The 27,223-nt window shown below is 42.5% G+C and overlaps 1 protein-coding gene across 1 annotated transcript in view; it reads left to right on the top strand.

Moving 5' to 3' along the window:
• Window positions 1-27,223, top strand: part of TICRR (TOPBP1 interacting checkpoint and replication regulator) — a 3,405,639-nt gene that overhangs the window by 395,659 nt on the left and 2,982,757 nt on the right. The window contains exon 5 of the mRNA XM_044078205.1: window positions 15,389-15,621. Within this exon, the coding sequence (XP_043934140.1) occupies window positions 15,389-15,621 (233 nt within the window). The remainder of the gene's footprint in view (window positions 1-15,388; window positions 15,622-27,223) is intronic.

Here is a 27,223-nt window from a genome sequence, read left to right as displayed (position 1 = left end):
TGCCCTTTTTAAGGTTTAGTTTACTGTGCCTCTGTCTGATAGTGACACGGGAGTAATCCCTGGGACAAACCTACGATCCCCCATCCACTTATCGAGATTATTCTTTAAGAGATTCAGTGAGGTGCTCTGCCTCACATGAACTGGAATTCTATTCCAGAGCGAAGGGAGCCTCTGGGTTATGAACCTGTCCCTCCAGCAAGTTCTGTTTATTTCTGTGCTGAGGTTCAAGTCCCTCGAGTGTGTGGCTCTAAGGGATTTAGATTTACTGAGGTGGAGCATGTTCATTAATTCTGGATTTGACATAGCTTTGTATGTCAGGCATAGATCGCCTCGAAGTAGGCGGTATACAACTGAGTAGAGCTGGAGTTTTTTTAACCGAGCAGCATATGGCATCTGTTTGAGACCCTTGATCCTCTTGGTGAGATACTTTTGGGGTCTTTCTAATTGCTGCAGGTGTTTGGTAAGGTACATCCCAAAAGGGGTATTGTATTCTATGATGGGCCTGATGAGGGATGAATAAAGGGGCACGATTACCTCTCTTGATCTAGATGTGAAACCCTTCGTGATGAGGTGGGCTATGTAGAAGGTCTTTCTAACCACTTTGGCAATGTGGTTTTCAAAGGAGAGATTGCTATCAACTTGGGTCTCAACGAAAAACAAAACAAATGAAGCAGCAAAACTGGATAGAAAATTTTCTTTACTGGATTCTGGTACCTCGGCCTTCGCCTTCACATGGAATAATAATGTTTTGCACAAACCAGTATAAATATACACCTCACTTAGTCAATCATATCAATTAAACAATTAATCAATTACATATAAATATATTACATTTTAAAGAAATACATACAAAATACAAAAAATAAATAAATAATGTTTTATATAATAATTATACATCTAAATTCATACCATTGGGAAATAGAGTTCCATAATTAATAATAAATTTAGATTCCATATTCAATAATTTAGTTTGAAAATTTTTATTGTTTTCCCCCATTCCCCAAGGTCTTGCCAAAATACTAAATTCAAAACCAGTTTGTTCTCCATTATGAAATTGATGAAAATGGCTTGCAATTGGACTATCAAGTCTACTATTCCTAATATCTCCCAAATGTTCCAAAATTCTTAACTTGACCCTACGTTTCGTTTGTCCTATATACCATTTTCGTTCTATACAATTGCACCTAATAATGTATACCACCCCAGAAGAATTACAATCAAAATGATCTAGTGCATGGTATGTAACCCCATTAATTTTATGGTCATCTAAATTAATAATTTTATCACAAACCTTGCATTTATTGCAAGCAAAAGAACCTGCATCCATTGCTCTATCCTTCTTGCCCTTGCTTCTAACCAATTCCTTCAGATTTTTACATCTTGTGTAAGAAAAAATAATGTTTTTTGGAATGATATTTCTCAAAAAATCATCACTAGTTATTATTGGCCACATATTCAACACAATTCTCTTCAAAATAGAAGAAAAAGGAGAGAATTTATCTACAAAAAATATTTTGTCCATCTCCATAGGATCCTTTTTCTTAGAATAAAAGAATTTGTTCCCAAATCTCTTCCTATTCCTGTCTGCAGCCCCCTGTCTATTCAAATTTAACATTCCTTCCACTTTGGTCCTATGTGAATAGACATTATTCCTAGAATAACCTCTGTTCATTAGTTTCTTACAAATGATGTCAAACTCCCTTTGAATATTAATATTTTCTGATGTATTCACGGTGATTCGTTTAAATTCACCCAAGGGCAATGACTCAAGTAAATAATTGCTATGCATACTAGTTGCATGTAAGAAATTATTTACTGCTGTTTTTTTATGAAAAGGTTTGTGTTCTATCGTCCCCTTCGAACCAATATAAAAATGCACATCCAAAAAATCCATGTTTTTGACATTTACCTGATACGTAAAGTCTAATCCACATGGATTTAATTTTAAACTTGTGATGAACTCATCAAAATCCCTGGGGTTACCTCTGCATAGAAACAAGAGGTCATCTATAAATCTCTTATAGATCAAAACATTATTCTGAAAAAACTTTTTGGTGTAAATGAATAAATTTTCAAAGTGCCCCATAAACAAGATAGCATATGACGGTGCAAAGCTAGCACCCATGGCCGTCCCCTCTTTTTGTAAAAAGTATTTTTTGTTAAATTCAAAAACATTGAGTAAGGCAAAATTCCACCAGTGAAATGATGAAGTGAGTTTTAGGTCCTTACCCCATAAATATGTGAATAGCTTCCAGGCCCCATTGTGTAGAAATAGATGTATACAATGAAACCACATCCACACTGGCCCAATAATAATTTTCTTGCCAAATCTTTCCTTTGAAACTGTCACAAACCTCTTTTGTATTCTTTACATGTGATGGAATTCTCACTAAATATTCCTTTAATACAAAGTCCAAAAATATGCCCACATTTTGTAAAAAAGCCCCCCTTCCTGAAACTATTGGACGTCCAGGAGGATTTGCCAAATCTTTATGTATTTTTGGCAAAATAAAAAACCTGGCATCATTTGGATTTTTAATAAACAGTTTCCTAACATCACCATGAGAGAAGAAACCAAGCCTTTCACCTTTTTCTAATAATTCAAATAGTTTATCATTAAACTCAGCAATGGGATTTGTAGATAAAGAAATATATACCCTGTTGTCTGAAAGCAACTCAAGGGCTATAGAATTGTATCTATTCTTATCAAAAACAACCCAATTGCCACCTTTATCTGATTCCAAAAATACATATTTATCACTCATTTTTCTTAACTCACATAAAGCTTGCCACTCATCCTTACATAAATTATAACTTTTCACATGTTTGAACAAAAAATATTCCTCAATCACCTGTTTGTTTAACGCTTTCTCAAAAAAACTTATACAAGAATTGTTTTTAACAGGATTGAATTCACTAACACATGGGACCTTTGGAATATTAAGTTTACCATACCCTGTATTGTATTCAAACATCCTACTAGCGTTGTCAACATTCTCAACATTTTCATGAATGTCAATCATTTCGTTTTCATAAATGGAGATATCCATTAGTGAACTATCCAAAATTGAATCATTTTCAACGTCATAATCATCATGAACATTCTCATTAAGACCAGTATTTGTTGTTTGTCTATGGAAGTAAACTTTTAAATACAACTTTCTACAAAAGGCCTTAACCTCTAAAAGAATCTCCGCTAATGAAGGAATGTATGTGGGTATGAATTTCGTGCCCTTGTGTAAAACATTAATCATGCTTTCAGTTAATAAACAATCAGATAGATTAATTATATTTAAATGGTCATGGCAGAAAATGGTATTATTTACGTTATAAGAGTCACAACTTGGGTCCCCAGGTCCCTAATAACTTTCTCTGTACTTAATGGGTTTCTGCCTATGTGGTAATTTCTGGGCACATTGTTTTTGCCAAAGAGTATGACTATACATTTTTTGGCATTTAGCTTTAAACCATGGTGCTGGCACCAGTTGTCTGTCTCTGTGAGACCTTTTTGAAGGATGTTTGTGTCAGCTGGAGAGTTGATTATGGTGCCCAGTTTGCAGTAGTCTGCGAACTTGGTGAGCCATAGTCCTCCCACGTTTGCCTGTACCTCTGAAAAGTATATACCGAACAAGAGTGGTCCCAGGACGGAACCCTGTGGGACGCCACTTGTGACCGGTTTCGAGTCTGACATGGCTCCAGCAACTCTCACTCTGTGGGTTCTGTCTTTGAGCCAGTTTGCGACCCATTTATATTTAAACTGGATAGCTTATCTATGATGCCCGAGTGGGGTATTGTGTCAAATGCCTTTGCAAGGTCCAGATAGGCTGTGTGGACTACCTTCCCTTCATCTATCGCTTTGGTGACTGTTTCAAAGAAGTCAACCAGGTTCAAAAGGCAGGATCTGCCCTTGACAAAGCCGAACTGGGTAGGATCTAGTGTCTGTAGGTCCCCAATGTCTTTGTTTATGAGCTCCATGATGATCCTCTCCATAGCCTTGCAGACTAAGCTAGTCAGGCTTATGGGGCGATAGTTTCCAGGATCCGTAGAGGCTCCACCTTTGTGGAGTGGGACCACTGTTGCTGTACGCCGTTCAGTGGGCACATATCCTGTAGTGAGGCTGAGATTGTATAGCTGTTTTATTTGAGGGATTGGTTCCTCTTGTAGTTCATGTAGGACGCAACCTGGGACGCCATCTGGTCCCATGGAAGCAGTGTTTTTTGCTTTGGAGAGGGCAGCCTTCACCTGAGCATCTGAGATGTTTGGGAGGCAGCCCTCTGCCGGGATAGATACTTGCTGTTTTTGGGGGGAGGGGGTGGAGAAGTTTGCACTGAACCTGTCTGTCAGGATATTGGCGATGTCTGTGGGTTCAGTGTATTTTTTTGTCATTTAGAATCAACTCAGAAGAAGTCTGGGAGTTACATCCCAGGTTTCTAACATATCTGAAAAAAGCCTTATGATTTTCTTTGGTGTCCTGTGCAATTTTTCTCTCGAAGCTGGCCTTGGAGGATTTTATGAGGGATCGTAATTTTTTGCTAGTACTGATCAGAGATGCCTTCCCTATTGGGGATTTTGCTCTATCATGTAGTAGCTTCCTCCTTCTGTTGTACAGTTTATTTATGGCAGGGGTCCACCAGACTGGACGCCTGCCTTTGGGTGATTGGGTCTTGGTTTTGTTTGGGATAGCATGATCCATGCATTCCTGGAGATGTCCGTAGAATGTATTTATATAGGATTCTGCAGTTTGGGCTGTAGTTTCCACTGGCCCTGGGGCCTTGAAGGATTCCACTTCGGTTTTGAGAAGTTTGCTTTTGAGAAGTTTTTCACTGTGGTTTTCTAGGCTGGGGGTGGGGTCGGGATGTGGACATCCAGTGAAATTAATTTATGGTCTGATCTTACCAATGAGGGATATACTTCTGGTGTGGAGCATAGTGTCCCCATGTTGGTAATGATCAGGTCTAGTATGTTGTCCTCTCTTGTGGGAGTGGTGACTAGTTGTTCCATAGCATTTGAGTTTATAATTTCCAGGAATCTTTGGGCTAAGGTGCTAGGGCTTGAGTAGTGCTCCCAGTCAATGTTTGGGTAGTTGAAGTCGCCCAATATAATGGTGTTTGGAGAGATCTTCATGTTCTCCAATGTTTTCAGGAAAGCCGAATGGGATTCCTGATTTTGAGAGGGTGGTCTGTAGGATGCTATAAACTGAAAAGCAGTCTTGCCCACTGTTAGTTGCACATGGATGGTCTCCGATACTTCGTGCAATGCCACTAACCTGGAGGTGTGGATATCCTTGATATATATGGAAACTCTCCCTCCTTTTGTGGTTCGGTCCGGGTTTTGGGGCCGAAAAGCATGATATGAGGTATAGCCTGGTAGTGCTGGGGTGCTCTCTGGAGCCTTGAACCAGGTTTCTGTCACTGCACAGATGTCGATGTTCTCCATACTGAGGAGAGCTTCGAGTGCGTGCATCTTGAGGTTAAGACTTCTGGCGTTTAGCAGCATTACCCTTAGTTTCTTGTTCCTTGTGCTGTCTATCGGGGTGGGTTTGACTTTTGAGCCTTGCCTAAAAAAGGCACTATGGGGGTGGCAAGAGCCTTCTCCAATATCCGAAAGCCCAGTGGTGACAGGTGCAAGCCGTCCCTAGCGAAGCAACGTGGCTTGTCGAGCATGTCATCCCAGGCTGACAGACACTGGATCCCCTTTGAATGACACCAAAATTTTAGCCAATTGTTAAAATCGATCATTTTGTCTTTGTACTGTGGCATCATTCTAGGTGAGGGTAAGATGCTGCTCAAGGTCAGGGTCATACCAGCCTGGGCTACATGATCAGAGAGCTCCTCTATGTCTCTTCATGTAGTCCAGCTGGAGAGTCCGTTATGGCGTCCAGTTTGCAGTCATCTGCAAACTTGGTCAGCCACAGTCCTCCCGTGTTAGCCTGTACCTCAGAAAAATATATACCGAATAAGAGAGGTCCCCAGGACTGAGCCTTGTGGGACGCCATTCATAACTGGTTTCGAGTCTGACATGGCTCCAGCAATCCTGACCATGTGGGTTCTGTCTTTGAGCCAGTTTGCAACCCATCTTGTGACGTAGGGGTTTATATTTAAGTTGGAGAGCTTATCTATGATGCCCGAATGGGGTATTGTGTCGAAGGCTTTTGCGAGGGCAAGGTAGGCTGTGTGGACTACCTTCCCTTCATCTATGGCTTTGGTGACTGTTTCAAAGAAATCGACCAGGTTTAAGAGGCAGGATCTGCCCTTGACAAAGCCGAATTGGGTAGGATCCAGTGTCTGTAGGTCCCCAATGTCATTGTTAATGAGTTCCATGATGATCCTCTCCATAGCTTTGCAGACCAGGCTAGTTAGGCTTATGGGGCGATAGTTTCCAGGGTCCGTAGAGGCACCACCTTTGTGGAGTGGGACCACTGTTGCTGTACACCATTCTTTGGGTACATATCCTGTAGTAAGGCTGAGGTTGAACAGCAGCTTTACGTGCGGGTTTAGTTCTTCTTCTAGTTCATGTAGGACACAACCCGGGACACCATCTGGTCCCATTGATGCTGTGTTTTTTGCTTTGGAGAGGGCTGCTTTCACCTGAGCATCTGAGATGTTTGGGGGCAGCACTCTGCTGGGATAGTTATTTGCCCTTTTGGGGTGGGGTGGAGTTTGCACTGAACCTGTCCGCCAGGATGTTGGCAATATATGTGGGTTCAGTGTATTTTTTGTCATTTTGGATTAACTCTGAGCATATCTGGGAGTTGCCTCCCAAGTTCCTAACATAACTAAAGAAAGCCTTGTGATTATCTTTAGTATCCTGTGCTATTTGTTTCTCGAAGCTGGCCTTGGAGGATTTTGAGGAATCGTAGTTTTTTGCTAGTACTGATCAGAGATGCCTTCCCTTTTTGGGACTTTGCTCTATCATGTAGTAGCTTCCTCCTTCTGTTGTACAGCCTGTTTATGGCTGGGGTCCACCAGACTGGATGCCTGCCTTTGGAAGATTGGGTCTTGGTTTTGTTTGGGATAGCATGATCCATTCATTCCTGGAGGTATCCATAGAATGCGTTTATAAAGGATTCTGCCATTTGGACCGTAGTTTCCACTGGCCCGGGGGCCTTGAAGGATTCCATCTCGGTTTTGAGAAGTGTGAAGTTCGCTTTTGAGAAGTTTTTCACTATGGTTTTCTGAGCTGGGGGTGGGGTCGGGATGTGGATATCCAGTGAGATTAGTTTGTGGTCTGATCTTACCAATGAGGGGTATACCTCTGGTATGGAGCATAGAGTCCCCATGTTGGTGATGACCAAGTCCAGTATGTTTTCCCCTCTTGTGGGGGTGGTGACTAGTTGTTCCATAGCATTTGAGTTTATAAATTCTAGGAACCTTTGGGCTAGGGTGTTGGGGCTTGAGTAATGCTCCCAGTCTGTTTGGGTAGTTGAAGTCACCCAATATAATGGTGTTTGGAGAGATCTTCATATTCTCCAGTGTTCTCAGAAAAGCCAAGTGGTTTTCCTGATTTTGAGAGGGTGGTTTGTAACATGCTATAAACTGAAAAGCAGTTTTGCCCACTGTTAGTTGCACATGGATGGATGTCCTTCAAGAATGCAACTGCAGTCATAACATGTGGGTTGTCCTGCCTCAGGCAGCCCTCGGTCAGCCAGATTCCAAAGTCTGGGTCCGACATCGGCTGATGTCGCATTTCTCTCCGACGTCAGAGCGGCTGGAGTACATAAGCATCAGCCGACGCCATTTTCTCCAGTCTTTCTTGCCGCGCGGTGCCCGAAGCAGAAGCAGTTCGCAAGTGCCGGTCGGTCAGCTCCTGTATTCTACGATACCGAAGTCATCAAAAAAGCTAAGTACCCCGTTGGGGACCTTTTCTTGCCTCAGCCGATGTCAGAAATTACTGAAAAAGTTAACAATTGTCTTTTTTTGTGGTAAACAAATACCTCATAAGGATTTCCACTCTTACTGCCTCCCTTGCCTGGGCCCAGACCACGACGTCTCGGCCTGTGTAGCCTGTGCTCGCTTCAACAAGCGCACTCTCAGGCGCCGGGCGGAGTTCACTGAAGACTTTTTCGGCGATAATTTTGCTTACACCATGCTGTCGGATCTTCCGACATCGCAAGCTCCCAAAAAGCGAAAAGACCGGGACCGACATCCTCGGCCCGCGTCTACCACAGACTCCACGCCAAAACCTAGCGCGAGTGCTCCGGTTCCCTCTGAGACGGTCTCTCCACCGCTCCGAACCGAAGACACCGCATTACAGACGACTCCGATTCCAGACATTACTCCGCCAGTTATAGATTTTCCTCCGGATACCGAAACCGAGGAAATGCCCGAGACCATTGCTGTAGACAAGGTCACTCCTGCACGTGTAGCTGCCAGGCCTCCTATGGCCATGTCTATTAAGGCCTACACTAGGGCTAAGGCAGCCAGCAAAACAAAGCATATTACTTCTAAATCCTTACCTCAGCCGACTCCGGAGACACAAATTATGTCCATGGCTGCTGATTTAATTTCCATGATTAGAGGTTCACAGGCCCATCCTAAGAGAGCATCCCAGCCTCCTCCTGATAAAAGGCCCCGGGTTGAACCCTCTGACCCTACTCCTTCAGATGAAGATTCTGAGGGCTCTGTCCACTCTGATAGCCAGGAAGAGCTCTTCCAGACCTATGAGGACTCGGATGCAGAAGATTCCATCCCTTCGGCCTCCCCTCCTGAAGATATTTCTTTTGGGGAAGTTCTGCACACCATGAGGGAACATTTCAAGTGGCAAGGTCAGGAATATTCTGATTCTAGGAAACGCCTGAGGACTTTCCTTAAGAAGCCTCAGCACAGGCCCTTAGCTATTCCTCCTGTATTTGATGTTCTGGATGATTTGTATTCTGACTCTAGTGCTACCCCTAATTCTCTTCTTCCTGCTCCAGCCAAGCCAGACGGGTATTACAGGGTCCCAGAAACTCATTCCCATTTATTCAGGGCCCATACTGCTGATTTGGAAACTATTTCACAGTGGCCTAAAGGAGTTTCAGCCTCCACCTCAAAAAATCCTTTGCCCTCCAACAGGGAAGCGAGGTCATTAGAGAGATGGGGCAAAAAGGTTTACACATCCACTACCTTATCTATGAGAGCTTTAAATTGCCTTTTTCATATGTTACAATATCAGGATTATCTCTTAGAAGATTTACAAAAAAACATTAGCTTCTCCTGATCCTTTAGACAGGAAGACTTTGCAGGAAGCTGTACATAACACTCAGCAAGTAAGCAATCACTTCCTGCAGTGTGGATATGATGCACTGGAAGCTTCATGTAGGGCAGCTATGACAGGGGCAGTGATTCGTAGACATGCTTGGTTAAAAGATCAACCTCTACCAGATCATGTAAAAGCAAAACTTCTGGATGCACCTTTGGAAAAGAACAAGCTTTTTGGTGCAAATGCTAAGGATGTGTTAAAGACCATCGAAGAAAAAGTAAAATCAGTTCAGACTGTGAAAGATTTCCTCCAGGTTCAACCCCCCCAGATTCAGTAGGAATTGGCCTTCAAAAAAATGGTCCTTTCCTAATCCAGAAAAGTTTCAAAGGGGTAAGAACAGACGTGGCCGAGGAAGAGGCCAATACAGAGGCCCTTACAGGGGACGACAATGGCAGCCAGGAAACCAAAGAAGTGACGCAGGGGTTCCACCTGCCCAACAACCACAAACTCAATGACTTTCCTCTACTACCGCCTACCAGGGAACAACTAGAAGCTCCCTTGGGCGGGAAATTATCTCTGTTTGCAGAAAACTGGCACAGACTGACAAAGGACAAATGGATTTTGGACATTATAGACCGAGGGTACAGGTTTCAAATTCATACCTTACCAAGAAAACAAGGCATGCCAAACCTACCACAAAATCAGAGGGCAGAGGCTATCAAGCAAATCACTCTGCTGACTCGAAAGCAATAGAAAGAGTTCCACAACAAGAACAAGACCAGGGGTTTTACTCAAGACTGTTCCTTGTTCCAAGAAAAAAATCTCAATGGAGACCAATACTGGACTTGTCCGCATTAAACACCTTTCTCATAGTACCAAAGTTCAAAATGCTGACTCTACAGCAACTCCTTCCCATGCTGGGCAAGGAGTCGTGGCTGATTACTCTGGACCTCAAGGAGGCATACCTGCATGTCCCTATCAGACACAGCTGCAGAAGATACCTCAGATTTCTTGCAGGGCCAGAGCATTATCAATTCTCAGCATTGCCATTTGGCTTATCTACTGCCCAGAGTATTTACAAAATGCCTGGCTTCAGTAATTGCTCATTGCAGGCTCCAGGGTATACAAATTTACCCGCACCTGGACGACTGCCTCATACAAGCGGACGACCAATTGATGTTGACAAAAACCTGGATTATGTCATACGATTACTTCAAGCTCTGGGATACACAGTCAACTTCCAAAAGTCAAGACTGCAGCCATCCCAGCAAATAATCTTCTTAGGAGCCAAACTAGACACAGCCTCTCAGATGGCTTACCTGACAGAAGACAAGCAAGAGAAGTTAACTCATTACTTCAAAGGTTTAGCAAAACTCACCCAGATGACTGCAAGGAGATTCCTACAGGCCCTGGGTTACATGGCATCCTGCATTCTACTGGTTCCATTAGCAAAACTACACATGAGAAAGCTTCAATGGTACCTAAAAAGCATTTGGTCTCAACACAGCAACAACTTGGAGACAATCATACCACTCATTCCATGCCTACAAAAGGAATTCCTATGGTGGGCCTCGGTGAGCCAGGAAAACACAGGTATGTCATTCAAAAAACCACAGATAACACAGACCATGACTACAGACGCCTCAGACCTTGGATGGGGGGCGCACATGGAAGGCAGGTGTATACAAGGACAATGGTCTCCAAAGGAAACACATCTGCATATAAACCAAAAGGAAATGCTGGCAGTAATGCATGCCATCGAGGCTTTCCAACACCAACTCCAGCAAGGCCATTTAATGATACGTACAGAACACCACTGTGATGTGGTACATAAACAAGCAGGGGGGCACCCACTCTTACCCCCTTTGCAGACTGACAATGCAGCTTTGGGAGAAATCACTGAGCCTAAACATCCAGTTACAATCCCAATTTGTTCCAGGAAAAGACAATGTGTTGGCGGACAGCCTAAGCAAGAATTTCACAGATCCACACGAGTGGAGGTTACATCCGAAGGCCTTAAGACAACTCACTTCGACATGGGGCAAGCCAGAAGTGGACCTATTTGCCTCTCACCTCAACCATCTTCTACCAAAATTTTGCACAAGGACATACCATCCAAAAGCTTGGAAAATAGATGCCCTCTCATTCAACTGGAACTCCCTACCAATCTATGCATTCCCACCTCTGCCACTGATGACGTCAGTATTACTAAAGATCAAAGCAGAGAAGCCCAAGGGAATCATAATAGCTCCGGATTGGCCAAGACAACACTGGCACCCACTACTATGGAGCATATGTCACACCAGGAGGTGGACCCTCCCCCAGTGGCCTCTACTTTTGACTCAGCACAATTTCGAAACACTGCATCCAAATCTTCAGACACTGCAGCTAACAGCCTGGGAGATCCCATAAATAACTTCAGCTTATCTCTCTCCAAGGAAGTTCAGCGGATACTAACAGAGGCTCGAAGACCATCCACCAGAAAGGTTTACTTAGCAAAGTGGAAAAGATTCAGCAATTGGAATACCAGCAAGGGGCATGATGCATCATTGTTGAACATCCCACTCATCTTGGAATATTTGGCAGATATGTTAAAGAACGGCCTCTCATATTCTTCCATAAAGATACATGCATCTGCTATTTCAGCTAGATACAACACTGATCCTCCTGTTTCTCTCACCCCTTACTAAGACAATTCCTCAGGGGAATCAAGAACATTAAGCCACCAAGAAAGGCCCCAGTGCCAGCCTGGGACCTCAATTTTGTCTTAGAAAAACTGACTCTACCTCCATTTGAGCCAGCAGCTTCAGTTGACTTGCAATTTCTCTCATGGAAGACAGCTTTCCTGTTTGCAATTACCTCAGCAAGAAGGGTTTCGGAGCTACAGGCCCTAATGGCAATACCACCCTTTATTATTTTTCATAGAGACAGGGTTTCATTAAGGACCAACCCTATTTTTATGCCAAAGGTGGTATCTAGGGTTTCTTTAAATCAAGCCATTCATCTGCCTGCTTTCTTCCCCAATCCTGAGAATAAGGGGGGAAAGACTGTTGCATACCTTGGACATTCACAGACAACTTCGATACTACCTGGACAGAACCAAGGCCAGTAGGAAGTCTGAACAACTTTTTGTAGCCTACGCCCCTGCAGTCCAAGGAAAAGCAATTTCAAAACAGACTATTTCTAAATGGATTGGACATTGCATCAGATTCTGTTATTCCTTTCATGGAAAGACTGTTCCAGCCAATGTCAGACCACATTACACCAGAGCTACAGCCACCTCTACAGCATTCTTAAGAGGGGTGCCTACCAAGGACATTCTAGAAGCTGCTACATGGAGCTCCGTGCATACATTCTCCAAACACTACAATCTCCCTCTATACTCCAGATCCAGAGCAGGCTTTGCTTCGCCAGTCCTGCAGGGTTTGATTGCCACACCATCTCTTTCCTAGAGCATACCTCCTCCCCCAGCTAAGCTATGGTATTCTACCCACATGTTATGACTGCAGTTGCATTCTTGAAGGACATAGTACAGTTTTGTACCTACCATAAATGTAGATGTCAGATAGACATGCAACTGCAGTCGGATTTTCCCTCCCTCCATACCCCTCTATGCCTAGGGTCCACTCCTATCCCTGTTACTCTTAGCTGGGGATATCTGTTATGGTGTATTTGTTTTATTGCTCATTTATTTGTTTGGAATCCTGTTTTTGTCTTCCAATTGATTACAGCCTTCCTTGGAGGGCACCTGGCATCTGGGGCAAGAAACACTGAAGAAAATGGCGTCGGCTGATGCTTATGTATGCCAGCCGCTCTGACGTTGGAGAGAAATGCGACATCAGCCGACGTCGGACTCGGACTTTGGAATCTGGCCGACCGAGGGCTGCCTGAGGCAGGACAACCCACATGTTATGACTGCAGTTGCATGTCTATCGGACATCTACATTTATGGTAGGTACAAAACTGTACTTTTCCGATGCTTCATGCAACGCCGCTAACCTGGAGGTGTGGGTATCTTTGACGGATATGGATACTCCTCCTCCTTTTGTGGTTCAGTCAGAGTTTTGGGGCTGAAAAGCATGATATGAGGTATAACCTGGTAGTGCTGGGGTGCTCTCTGGATCTTTGAACCAGGTTTCCGTCACTGCACATATATCGATCTCCATACTGAGGAGGGTTTCGAGTGCGTGCATCTTGAGGTTTAGACTTCTGGCGTTGAGCAGCATTACCCTTAGTTTCTTATTCATTGCGTTGACTATGGAGGTGGGTTTGTCTTTTGAGCCTTGCCTAAAAAGGCACTATGTGGGTGGCAAGAGCTGTTGCCTATATCCGAAAGCCCAGGGGTGATAGGTGCAAGCCATCCCTAGCGAAGCAACGTGGCTTGTCGAGCATGTCATCCCAGGCTGACAGACACTGGATCCCCTTTGAATGACACCAAAATTTTAGCCAAATGTTAAAATTGATCATTTTGTCTTTATACTGTGGCATCATTCTAGGTGAGGGTAAGATGCTGCTAAAGGTCAGGGTCATACCGGCCTGGGCTACATGATCAGAGAGCTCCTCTGTCTCTCCATGTAGTTTAGGGAGGTACATCTCGGGTCATTCACACCAGCATGGACGATGACCGAGTCATATTTGTACTTGCTTTGGAGTGACCTGAGTGCTTGTGTTATGTGGCGGATCTTAGCGCCGGACAGGCAGCTCACTGTGACCTTCTCTTTGTTTAGCCTGGTGAGCGGGACGTCATTGTGTCTGACTATACAATCACCTATCACAAGTGTTTCAGGTCTGTTATTTGGCCTTAAGGGCTGAGACTGTTTGGCACACTGACTGGATTTGTGGTGTGTGAGGTTACCTTCTCCTCCTGACTGGTTGCACCAGTTGTGAGTTGAGAGAGCTCAGCCTCCAGTTTGGCTATATGGTTGCATCTCACACATGTATTTGAACTTGTTGGGAGGAGGAGAGGGTTGTCTGTGTACATGAGGCAGTTGTAACATTGCCTCAGGATACCCAGATTCACCAGCTGGACTGGCGAAGAAACCATTGACTGACCGCTGGACATGCTAGAATAGTATAGGGAAATCTTTTATCACTGAAAAAAGGACCAATAGGGGACAAGGTACTCGAAGGGAATATATGAGGATGTAGTGCTTTTAGTTTACCAGTGCTAACTTGTAAAATAGCTTAAACTAGCAAGTGCAGGGCTTTAGATAGAGAATAGGGTGTTTAATTTGAGAGATAGAGCAGTTCTAAGGGGAAAAGTGAAGAGTAGACTTTGTGGAGCAGGTAATAGTTTAAACCCGATTAAGCGGCGCTGCCCGATGCTGCGCTATGCGCACAATCGTGCAAAACAGCTCTAAAGCGGGTTTTTATACAGGGGGCTTGAAAAGAGCTAGAAATTAGCCCAAAACTGCCAATAAACTACTAGATTCTGTGGTGAGATCATTCCTCCAGGGACATATAGGCTGCTCAAAGCTCCCCACTCCCACTAGTGAACAAAGAAGCATCCTTCTGTCCAAGTAAGGAAATGGGCAACACGGGAACTCTACCAAAGTCCAGAATACAGCAAAGCCTGTATTAGGGACTATTCTAGGTCAGGAAAGGCGGGAAAAAGAATATATATTTTTTTTCTTTTTTCAGAGAGCAAACCGCAGACATTCTCAGTAAATGCTTAACACAGGCTAGCGCACTTGAGTGGGCAGCCTCAACAGGTAAAATACAACACATTTTTATTCACACATTTTTGTGTGCGCGTTTTTTTTTTTGTGCTGAGCATCCAGCTGAATTTTCAGTTTGGAGCAATTTCTTCTTTCTCTGATGTAAATATTAGGCTATTTTTTAACCAAGTATGCTGTGTTTCATCCCTGTACACTGTGTACAGTTTGGCTAGTGCCTGTCTGATCTGTAGAAGTGCATCTCTTCTACGTATGTATTATGTCTGGGTATGCATCTCATGTGCCAGGTCCTGCCTTCCTTTGTGCATCTAGAATGCCCTTGGCCTGTCCTGTTTTTCTTTTTTCTAGCACTCCCTAGCTATGTACACATCTTGGTTATACACTGAGCCTCTTTGTGCCAGTGGAGCCAGTTAAATGTGTGTTGTAAAGTTTTTTTAGCTACCAGTTTTTAAAAATGTTTACCTTTTAGATCTGTTGACATGTATTCAGTTTCTCAGAATGTTTGATTTTTTCCCCTTTTCCTTGTTTAACAGGTGCTGATGAACAGCAGTGGAATTGCCCAGTTACATTGCAGCCATTCTCCAGCAGTCAGGAGCAGATAGTTAGCCCATTAGCTATAACTGTGAAAGGAACTCTTAACGACTGGAACAGCTTGAAACATAACTCCCTAAGGACTGATGGATGGTTACTGCATCAGCAGAATGAACAAGAAAGCTCTGTTTTGAAACAACTTTTTAAGGAGCTCATCCAGCAAGGCTTGCACATGGTAAGAGCAGTTTTGACATTATTCACTGAAGTGTGAATGTGTTTTGTTTACATTTCCTGCTTAATGATCAAGTAATGAAGTACATCATAAGAATTAGTTCCTCAGGAAGAAAGCCACAGCTTTAAGACTTTCTTCTAGCCAGGTATTTTAATTGAACTGCATCCTTGGAGAGCAATAACTTGTAGTAGTATTATTCTCATAAGCATTAGAGAACAGCATAGTTAGAAAACTATTCTGCTTGATTAACTTTGGTACTTCATTGTACAGCCCTGGCTTAAAAGTGATATTTTTGTCTTTGTATTTAATGTCTTAGAAATTCACAATCAAAATTTCTTGTGGACTACAGATTCCTGTAAAAATTTCTGTTTGCAGTGATTGTTGTGAGTAGAGTTTAGACTAAATTATTGCTGCTGTACTACTACTGAAAAATTCAGTAGGGACAGCTGCTAAAGTTCTGTATACTTTTATTGAACATGTGTTTGCTATTTTTGTGTACTGACTGTTATGCTAAAAAGACAGAAAAAAAGTCCCATGCAAACAGAAATAAGAAAAATAGTAATATTCAAGTGTTTTATTTTGACATTTGAGGGACATGTCTGGTAGCTCTGGCCTTGTGTTGAGAGTTGAAGCCTTCCCCTTTCCTGTTGCTGGAATAAAGTCATCCACCTATGTTGAATTGTAAAGCGCACTTCACTTCTCTAATCTCTCTATGGCTCAAATGTTTTGTCCTGAGGTAGTAGGAGGAAAGCCATTTTAGGGGCAGATATTTGCTTGCAAAACAACTTATAATGGTACTCTAGATGCCTGTGGCTAGTCTTATTTCTATATCGAAGTTATTTCCAATAAGGATGTAGAACATTTCTGTGTCATTCCCATTTCTGGCATTCTGCCATTTTGGAAGATAATTGTCTGGGAGCTGTACCTCAGTGGGGTGGGCAGCTATTAACTGTGACTGAAAACTGCAAGATGTGCGCCCCCCAAAAAATGCTTGCAAGTCCCTTGCACATCTGAGGCTTCTATTTTATAGGCTGTAAATGGGTGACACAAGAATATTTTGGTGGTATTTTATGAGCAGCCGTATGTTTCAGAGCTGAATTAAATCCTTTTGATCTCAGATTATCTAAAGGAAGTTTAAAAATAAAAAAAAAATCTAAATCCTTTTTAATCCCCTTTTTCTGATTCTGTAAAGGTAATTGTTTGGCCTATTACCTCTTTTCCCAGGGAATATGACACAAGTTAGGATGATGTGCTCTTCTTGCACCCAGGTGTTAGATCGTGCAAAACTCTCTTAATTCCATTACCAGATTAAGCGCTTTTGTTCTAAAAGGACTTGAGGATCTAACTTCATTCAAAAGGCAGGAGTTTAAATACTAAAGTATTAGTGACATCAAAACTCATCAACCAGTCATCGCCAAACATTAGTGATGCATAAAAATCATTCTCCTAACAAACGTTATTAAAAAGTAATTATAAACCAAGAAGAAACTTCACAGTGTGGAAGGTGTGAAGTTCACTCCTTGAATTATGTTTGCATGTAGTTTACTAATAAGGGGAACTTGGTTAAAGAAATGGGTTTAGTGGTTTAATGCTTTTATTGCTTTTATTACTCTTGACAGCACCACCCTGTGTAACTACTCTTTTGTTCCAAATAACCTGATTATATATGAATAACGAATGTTTTTGATGCTTTTCATTATACTCGACTAGGATCACTTGATTGTGTGTTTCAATAGTGTTCCATTTTTAACTCCTCTGTGGACCTACCTACTATTTTCTATTTTATTTTGTACTATGTATTTTATGGTTCTGTTTTTATTAGTGAACTAGATGCATAACAATTCAAGGCGTGGACTTCATGCCCTCCACACTGCAAAGTTTCTTCTTGGTTTGTTTTTGAGCATGTATATATAGGCTGCATTCTGTTTTTTCTGAGACTTCGAGGGATACAGATTTTTTTAAAGTAATTATACATTCATTATATAAAACATTAGAAATTAGAATTCAGATTTATTAAGACACTTAAAAAAAAAAAAAAAAAAAAAAGCTGGACTCCATTAAAACAGAAGTCATAACCGATTTGCTTTTAAAGTCAAAATACTGTTAATGGAAAGTTTATCATTAAGCTCTGGCAGAATTGTCAGGCTCGTATGTTGAATTTAATCATAACTAATTGTGAAAGTATAGGAATGTTATGGCTTTAGCTTCCTCTTGTGAGGAAAACTCTGCTTTGTGTAGTATGGTTTCTTCAGTTTCTCAAATCACTATTCATGGTTTAAAACGTGTTTGACTCTGTAGGTATTACCAGGGCTGCTACCACTAGTACTGTTTTAAGAAGCCACATTCTGTGAACCTCCCAGATGTCGTCTAAACTGAAAATTTGAATTCTGCCTTGATCAGAGATTTCACTTTCAACCTTCTGTAGAAGTCATCGGAAAGTAAGATATGAGAGAGGATCGCTGCTTCAGGGAAGGTCTCTAATTTTTTAGCCTTCTTTTTCTAAGTTCTCTAAAAGATTCTCTACCTCCTTGTCTAACTTTGGTAAAAAAAATAAAAATAAAAATTTAATAATTTCATCAGAATACTGGTAAGCATAATTTTAAAAAGCAATGGTTGGAGGTTCCAAAAAGAAAGAAAGAACCAACCCCCAAAACATTGAACAGTCAAATTACTATAGGACTTAATTTGTCCCCTCTCCCACCCTGGCAGTCCTTCAATCCTTCCAGAAAGTCTGAATCTCAGTTTTTTCCTTTGGCAGCAGATTGTTTCAGACAAACGGGTTCTGACTGTGACTAGTCTAGGCTACAGATGGCAGTGGGAGGAACAACTTTTCTGGGGGTTCCTCAACAGCCACACTAGACTTCCATGTTCTCCTGTTTTGCATAATTTGCTGTTTCAAGGGTTAATAGCAACTGTTTTTCCTCCCAATTAGGGAATGGCTTCACTCAAAAATGTTTTTGGTGTTAAAAAGGGAAGTTCTTGGAAACCAGTTCTGTGTCTTTTCCGAACTGTTTTGTTATAGTGCCCAAGCTGAAAAGGTTTTCACTTAACCTGTTACCCCTTCTTGCTTTTCAAGTTTTGTAGTAACCCTAAATTTAAAAGATGTGTATCACATTTCTATTCATCCAAATTTCAGGCTGTTCTTATGATTTTGCATACCTGGATCACATGCTTAGTTCAGTGGCCTTAATTACCCTATGGGTTATCCACTGCTCCAAGGGTGTTCACAGGGTGCCTAGCTTCTGTGGTAGCTCACTGCAGGCTGCAAGCTATCCACAAGTTTACATATTTAAACATCTTCCTATTTTCTTTCTTTGCAGAGGCCCCCCCCCCCCCAGAGTCTTGAGAATCTCTCTCTTGGATCAGAGATCTCTTGCACAGACCCCATCTCATAGGATTGTGTTTCTGGGGTGCCTGCTAGACACCTCTGCGCAAAGTGCCTTTCTTCCACAGGAAAAAAAATAGATTTATATTTTGATATTATCCAGGGGTTTTCCCCTCAGATTTCTGTTTCTGAGGAGGAAATACAGGATTCTGGTTATGGTATTCATGATTTTCATACACACCAAAGACCAAGCCAAGATACCACTGATGATGATTTATTGAGCTCTTTCATCTCACAAAATTGGAGACTTCATCAGAATAAAATAGAACATTCTCAAGCAACTTGCATAACAATGTAGGCGTGACTGGGCTTGTGTAATCAACCATTCAGCCCCCTGACTGAGCAAATAAGCCATTATAACCAAAAAAAAAAAAAAAAAAAATTATTTTGTATGGATTTTTTAAAAATCTACATTGTAGCAGTGTGTAATTTTAAAACTATATAAATGGAGAGGTACTCATTTAAACTAGAACCAGTATTAGCATTCAACTTTAGCTGCCTAAAAAAGGTCTCCATATTCAATTAATTTCCCAATGATTTCCCCTCTGGTTTAAAGGAACCTATTTCAACACAAAAATTTTAAAACCCTTCTCAATCCCTTGTATGGCTTATATAAAGCCTTAGTCTCCACTTGATGCAAAATGTCATAATCATGTTCATATAATTTTTTTCCTAAATATGCATTCCATTTTTCCTACATAGTGCTGAACAGGATGAACAGCAAGCTAGATAAATAATCCCTTTGCTATTACAGTTGAAGTACCTGTAAGAAGTTAAAAGCTAGAGAGATGTTATTAAATAAAAGTTAATTCCTTCCAAAATGTGAAAGCACTGATTGCAGATATTGCATTTGTGTGATCCCCGTCCTGTTTCCCTTGTAACCTGTACTTGTAGCAATAGCACCCTTGTTAATGTTATTATCCAGTGGTGTTTCCAGTAACTCCTTAACATTTCTTTTTCTGTTATAAATAAAATGGGTTGTGCAGGAATTGTCTGCACAAATTCTGGAAAGTGTTTTAACACATCGCAATGGTGTTTAATAATCCCCCAATATCTATAAAGTTCTTACTAGATTTGTATACTGTCACATTCATGTTAGAAGTAAAATTAGAATTGAGTAGTTCCAACTACCATTGCGGTGTCTAAATCAACCCCTAAAATGGATTTGTTTGACAGACACGCCTTACAAAATCTCATTCTTAATTGCTGTCAGTAACTTAATGGGATAATCTCTTTTATGTAAACATCTGAGCAATGAAATGGAGCTCCTGCATACATTTGTTTATAATTGGAAGTTATTTGTGCTGCACTGATCATTTGTCTTTTAATAATACCCCTGTTTTGATGAAAAGCATGATCGCTTGAAAACTCTATGTAGGAATTTGAAGATGTCTCTCTGCAATGTATACTAGAAGGGAAAACTGTGGTTCATTCTATCCTTGCCAAAAGAACATCCAAACAGTGATTATGTTCACCAGAAATCGAGTAAATTGTAAAAAGGAACTAACTTTTATATATTCCAAAAAGTCATAAAAATTATCAAGTGAATTTTCCATAAAATGTAAGTATCAACCAAAAAGCTAGTTTAAAAACGCCAAGCATTAGAGAAACATAATTCTTTATTTCCCATGCCCAAAGAACCATGTTGGCATAAATATGGACACAGGAAACGCCCATTGCTACCTTTTGTTTGAAAAATTCCCTTTAAAATATATATTAAAAATTAGAATAATCTCCATAAATTCACTCACCAGGTTAATTTCTTTATCCAGAAAGTCACAATGCAATAGAGCCTTGTGAAACCATAGTTATAGAATCATGTAATACGGCACTCTCTAGTTTTTCCAGATCCCATTTACAGCTGTTAAAGAATTGGGTGATTCTTTCAACAGCTCAAGCTTTAGTCAGGCATTAAGTGCCCCCCCCCCCCCCCGGAAACTTCTGTTTCAGAAAAAAAATTCACTTGTTCACGATTGTTATAATAAACAATTTGGCAGTTTTCTTTATTGCTTTTGTATTTGTCAGTGTCCTCCATTCCTGCTCAGGCTTCTTCCTTTTGTTATCAATTTCTTCTTATTTTTTTTCCTCTCCTCCATTTGCATAAAAAAAAAAAAAAAAAAAAAAAAAAAACTTAAAATAGAGTTGAGAATATGGTTGCTTCATTGTCTCTTTAGGGAGATAATGTCATGTGTATGTAGACTTAGAGCTATATTTCAATTTTTTTGGTAGGGGGCTTAGTTGCAGTGTGTTAGTGGTGATAAAATGGATGAGGATAAATCTTCGGCTTTTCTAAATGTACGAAGTGTAGACATAAAATCCAACCCTCACCCTCTGGAATCCATATGGATTTGTGGTCTGTGTTTTATATGCTTTGGGAATGGCTCCTCTTTCAGGTAACTGTTAGATTTGCAAGAATTTCAATTCCTTCAAAATTAATGAACTGATGCTAATCTTCATTCCTTACTGATGGGTGTCATTTCCATCTTCGGAACTGAGTTGATCTTGTAACAAGCTTGTGCCAGCCAAATAACTCTCGAGCTAAACTTTTACCCACAGTGCCCTTCTCCCTATTACCTCAGATCTCATTTGCTGCTTAGCCGTAAAGCCGTGTCAAGCCAGCTCTCAGCTAAGTATTTAGTTTTGTTGCATTTAAAAGTTTTTCTTACATTGTTCACCTCATCTTAAGTCTAAAGTCACTTCTCTAATCTCTCGTTAGTCTTTTACCCACTTTTGCTTATCTTTCCAGTTTCTTTTTCCTCAAATGCCTTACGGTAATCTCAAGTACCATTCTTGGTATGGCCCTTTCCCTCTACGGTAATCCTTCAGTATCATTGCTTGTATTCCTTTCCCTTTCTTTATTTCCTGTCTTTAAAAAAAAAAAAAAAAATCCCCCCTCCTTTCCTTGATATTGTTTTTTATACTGTAGTATAATGTCTGAAAAAAAAAGAGCTTCAGGGTTCAAACAGTGCGACAAGTGTAGTCGCAAAATACCGAATAGTGATTCTCATGCGTATATTGTTTGGGAGTTCCCCATCTTTCGGTGCAGCCTCCTTGTACCATTTGTCAGGGGTTCAGTTCCCGAACACTTAAGAAAAAAATGATTTTGAAGGGCCTCCTTAAGACTCAATTCTCAGAGGCTGTCTCTGCGTTGGTGGGCTCACCCCATCTCAGAAAAGAGCACAAAGAACATAAAAAGAGACCACATTCGGTTCCTTCTTATCCCTCAGGTGATAAGGAGGAGGAACCAAGACTAAAAATGCCAGAAATGACACTTTCGGCTCCAGAGTCGAAACCAGCTTCTACGGCACCATCTTTGGTACCATCAACAATCATTTTATTGTCTGCGCCTATTTCATCGGCACCATCTACGGCACCGGCCCTGCCTGAACTACAGATTTTGACTTGCACTCAGACCATGGCACCGAGCTTACCTACAATTTTGGTTCCAAGTTTGGACACTCCTCCTACACGTCTCTAAACTCGGGACATCAGTGCCAATAGATCATACTGCATGGACCCAATATTCCCCTTTGCTGGATCCTTTTGTTGGGCAATAATTTAGCCCTTTCTTACTTCGGTCAGAGTCCTTGTCTGAGATATCCACTAGATCGACCAAGAGCCTCTCAGAATTTAATGTGGTGTGTCTTGTGGACCAGCTGCTGATGGCCAGAGGAATTGCAACACCTTCTAAAACCCCATTCCCCTTTGGACTTGGGATTCTGTCTCCACGGACTCCACCTTATTCTCCTTTGACCTCTTTGCAGGCTTCAAAGAACTCTGCACCAATGCCTTTATCAGTTCCCACATCTTTGGTGCTACTAGTGGATCTCACTGTGGCTCTGGAGCTGATCCTTTGGCCTTTGACTCGCTCGGAGACAGGCCTTCCTCAGGTTCAGGACTGGAGTGCTGGCTCCTCAGCACCTGGTACGGCTCCGGGTTTTTCTGCGGTGCCATCAACCATGGTTCCAGGAGCACTGTTGGTAGTCTCCTTGAGGTTCTGTCCTTGGGAGCGGGCTCGTTGGAGCAGGGTTTGACCCCTGTTCCAAGGTTGTCCTCTGTTCCGGGCTCCCATTCCTGTTCGGGTGGGCCAGCTTTCCAAGCGATGGAGAGGGACCTTGCCTCTTTAGGCAAGCCGTCTACATTGGAATCCCAGTCATGTCCTTCCTCTGAGCCATAGCTGACACAAGCCGCTGCTTCGGGAATTAAAGCACAAGAACCTCTGGGTACCCTACCACAGTGTGCCCCTTCTTAGGAGTCCTCTTCAGAAACCCCAACTGAAGAGGTACTGCGCTAGGAGGATGTGCAAGAGGAAGCACGTGGACTCGCCAGAAGAGTTTCTCACCGAGAACACAGACTACGATGAAGGGGAAGGGTCCCCACGGTTGCCCTCTGATGTCTTATTTGGAGACATCCTGGAAATACTAAAGCAGAAGGGTGACTGGAAACCCACCAATCCTTTCTCCAAGGAGTCTGTGTTCCTGCAGGATTTTCGTGCTTAATCCTCTACTTCCTGGGTGACCCTGCCTGCAGGTAATCTGGTTCAGCTCATCGTGCAGTGCACTTGGAAGAGTCGTGACACCACTGAACCGATTCCACGGAGGCTGGACAAAATTTTATCTTTCCCTGAGCAGTCCCTTCACTGATCCAAGGGTCTTCCAGTAGATGAGATGGTGGTGGTGGCTGCCACAAGAAAGGAACTGGCTGAGGAGAGCCAGACTGTCCACCCCCCAAACAGGGAGTCCTGGGTGGTGGACAGGCTAGGGAAGTGTTTGTGTCATCTACCTTTGCACTTAGGTCTTTGAATTATTTGGCACACTTCACCAGGATTCAGAGAGACTTGGTCACCGAACTCTCCTAAACCTTAGCAGGAGCTGTTTTTGACGAGGTCCGTGACAAGTTTGCCTCACAGCTACCCTGGAATACATATCCAACTCCATGTGTCTGATTTCTCATGCCACTGAAGGAGCAGGCAGAGTGGCAGGTTCAGGCTTTGTCATGCGACGTCATGCTTGGATGCGTCTTTGTGACTTTGCGGACCCTTTTAAGTCTTCCTTTCTTAACACTCTAGTTGAAGCCTCCTCCCTTTTTAGCCTGAAATTGAAAGGGACATTGGCCAGGTATGAGAAGGACCCTGTCTGCTGTGGGTGTACGTTTTTCCACTCCTCAGTGTTCATACTCTAGGAACCAGAAGAGCAGAAAGATGCGGCACAAGAAATCGCAGGGTCTTTTCCGTGATGAATATACTCTGCGAGGCAGGCACCCATACAGGGCCAGAGGGGGTCCCGTGTAACCAGGGCTCCAGAGATTCTTTCTCTGGACAACCCTATCAGCGCTCCTGAAGAACGGCCAGATTGCTTTCCTCTGGAAACAGTCGGACGTTTTTCCTTGAACCTTTCTGCCTGGCTAACAGTAACGGATCTATGGGTGCAACGGATCATAACCAGAGGATACCTTGTCCCTTTCATTCTTTACCCAAGGTCACCAAGTCGAATTCCTGACATTCCACCCAGTCAAAGGGAAACAGCAGCACTAGAAATTCAAAAGCTGCTTCAAAATGTCATCCAAACAGTCCCACCAGACTAGATGGGATCCGGATTCTACTCAAGATTCTTTTTAGTGCCAAAGAAAGCAGGGAACTGGAGACCAATTCTGGATCTCAGGATCCTAAACAAATTTGTCAAACAAGAAAAATTCCAGATGGTCACGGTTCAGTCTTTCCTCCCTTTCTTGGAGAAAGACTATTGGATGTGCTCAGTATATCTTCAGGATGCACATTACCATATAAAAAATGGACAAGTACTCCAGAAAATTTCTTCACTTCCGGCTAGGGGCCAATCATTTTCAATTATGCATGCTGCCCTTCAGACTCTCTACAGCCCTCAATGTGTTCACCAAGTGCATGGCAGTGGTAACAGCTCACTTGAGACTTCAAGGATTCCAGGTGTTTTTGTATCTAGGCGATTGGCTCCTCACTGCCCCCACCAAGCATTTACTGGAGATGGTGATAAACTACATACTCGGACTAGCAGAATCTCTGGGAATAAACTGGGGAAAGTGCAACCTGATCCCCTCTCAATCTTTAGAATTTGTCGGGGCGATCTTCAACACAATTGTTTGCTTACTGTCCCTTCCGGACTACAGACTACACAGGATAAGATCTCAAATAGGGGTGATACTCTGTCAAAATCTAGTCCCAGCTCGAACAGTGCTTCAACTCCTGGGTTCCATGGCAGCGTCAATTACCATAGTGCCCTTGGCAGGACTACACATGCAAATTCTCCAATGGCTCCTTCTAATTCAGTGGTATCCTTTACAACATCCCTCGTCTTTTCAAGTAAGGATAACTCAATGAAACAAGCAACATTTAATGTGGTGGATGAAGCCAGACGAACAACAATGGAGTCACCCCTTTTACCCGAAACAGCCCAAGGCCACAGTGATTACGGATGCTTCCCTGATTTGGGGGGGGGGGGGCTTTTCCAGGGGAAGACTGTCCAAGGCACTTGTTCAGACATAGAGGCCCACCTGCATAGCAGTGTCCTAGAACTGAGGGTGATGCTTCTAACATTGCAAGCATTTCAATCCATCCTTCTGTCAGGGACAATTGCTTTTCAGTCAGACATGTCAGTAGTCTGGTACATCAGTAAACAAGGGGGAACCAAGTCCTACCCATTGTGTCGAGAAGCTATGAGAATCTGGCAATGAGCGATGGCTTCCAACCACTTTCTAGTTGCAACGCATATTCCCGGGAGCTCCAACATGATTGCAGACTAGCTGAGCAGATGCAGCCTACTGCCTCACGAGTGGTTGCTCAATCCTATCTTTCTGGCAAAGATCTTCAGCCGCTGGGGCCAGCACTGCTGCGACCTGTTTGCATCTCCAGCAAACCACAAATGCAGCAGCTATTTCGCCCTTGCAGGGGGAGTTCTAGAGGGACGCCCTGATTCATGGATAGCCCATGGGACTTGTGTATGATTTCCCAATTTCTAAAGAAAGCCCTTTGTCTGAGAAGCAGAGTAATCCTCATTGCTCCTTACTGACGTCGACAGATTTGGTTCCCTTTCCTGTGGCCTCACGTAGTATACCAACCATGGATTCTGGATCCAACTCCAGAATTGATCTTGCACCTGGAAGGGCTGACTCGCCCGAACATTCCCAGTCTCAAGCTGACCGCTTGGTTTCTCCACTTCCGGTAATCGCCAGGCAAAATAAGCTTGCCTCCCAGTGCTTGCTATCCTCCTGGCTTCCTATAAACCATCCACCAGGAAAATTTATCTCAGCAAGTGGAAGAGGTTCCTTATTTGGTCCTGACAAAGACATGTAGACCATTGTTCAGCCTTGGTTAGTTAAAGTTTGGATTATTTTACAACTCTTATCCATGCAGGAGCAACAGCCTCAGCCATTCGAGTACACTTAGCTGCTATCTCAAGCTTCCATAATGGGTTTCGAGACTCCTCGCTAATCTCCCATCGTCTCTACAAAAGGTGTCTTGCATATTAGACCACCCTTGAGGGAACACCTCGAACCTTAAAATTTAACACTAATGCTACAGTCCCTGATACGTTCACCCTTTGAACCTGCTTCCACTTGCAACCTTAAGTTCCTGTCCTGGAAATCTCTATTTTTGATAGCTGTCACATCAGCCAGACACATTTCAGAGCATCAGGCTTTGTGTATTAAATGCCCTTACATGATATTTCATAAAGACAGAGCATCACTCCAGACTAATCCTACTTTTCTGTCCAAAGTTCGACTTGACAGTTAATCAAGTGATTGACCTCCCATTCTTTTTCCCCAACTATTCAAAGGACGGTACTGTCTTCATTTGCTGGATGTGCATAGAGAGTTACGTTTTTACCTGGACAGAACAAAGTCAGTACGTAAGTCAGACTAGCTCTTTGTGTCCTATTCAGGTCGAAATTGGGAAACCCTGTCTCAAAAGTCACCTTGTCGAAATGGCTGAGAAACCGTATATCCTTGATTTACCAATGAAATAAAATTTCTCTACCAGGCAAAGTCAGAGCACATTCTACCAGGTCTGTAGCAACGTCTGTTGATTTTCATGCGTAAGCTTCATTGAATGATATTTGTGCAGCTGCAGCTTGGGCTACCCTCATACCTTTATCACTCATTACAAATTGGATTTTGGCCTCCAGGGGAAAGAGCGCCTTTTGGTTCAATGGTGCTCAGGAACATGCTTCCATAAGGGCTTCCCAGGAC

This window comes from Protopterus annectens, chromosome 7.part0 (genome assembly GCF_019279795.1).
Source record: "Protopterus annectens isolate FY-2018-M chromosome 7.part0, PAN1.0, whole genome shotgun sequence".
In the NCBI taxonomy this organism is placed as follows: Eukaryota; Metazoa; Chordata; order Ceratodontiformes; family Protopteridae; genus Protopterus; species Protopterus annectens.
The sequence above is the reverse complement of the archived record's forward strand: the minus strand, read 5'-3'. Positions and strand labels throughout refer to the sequence as shown.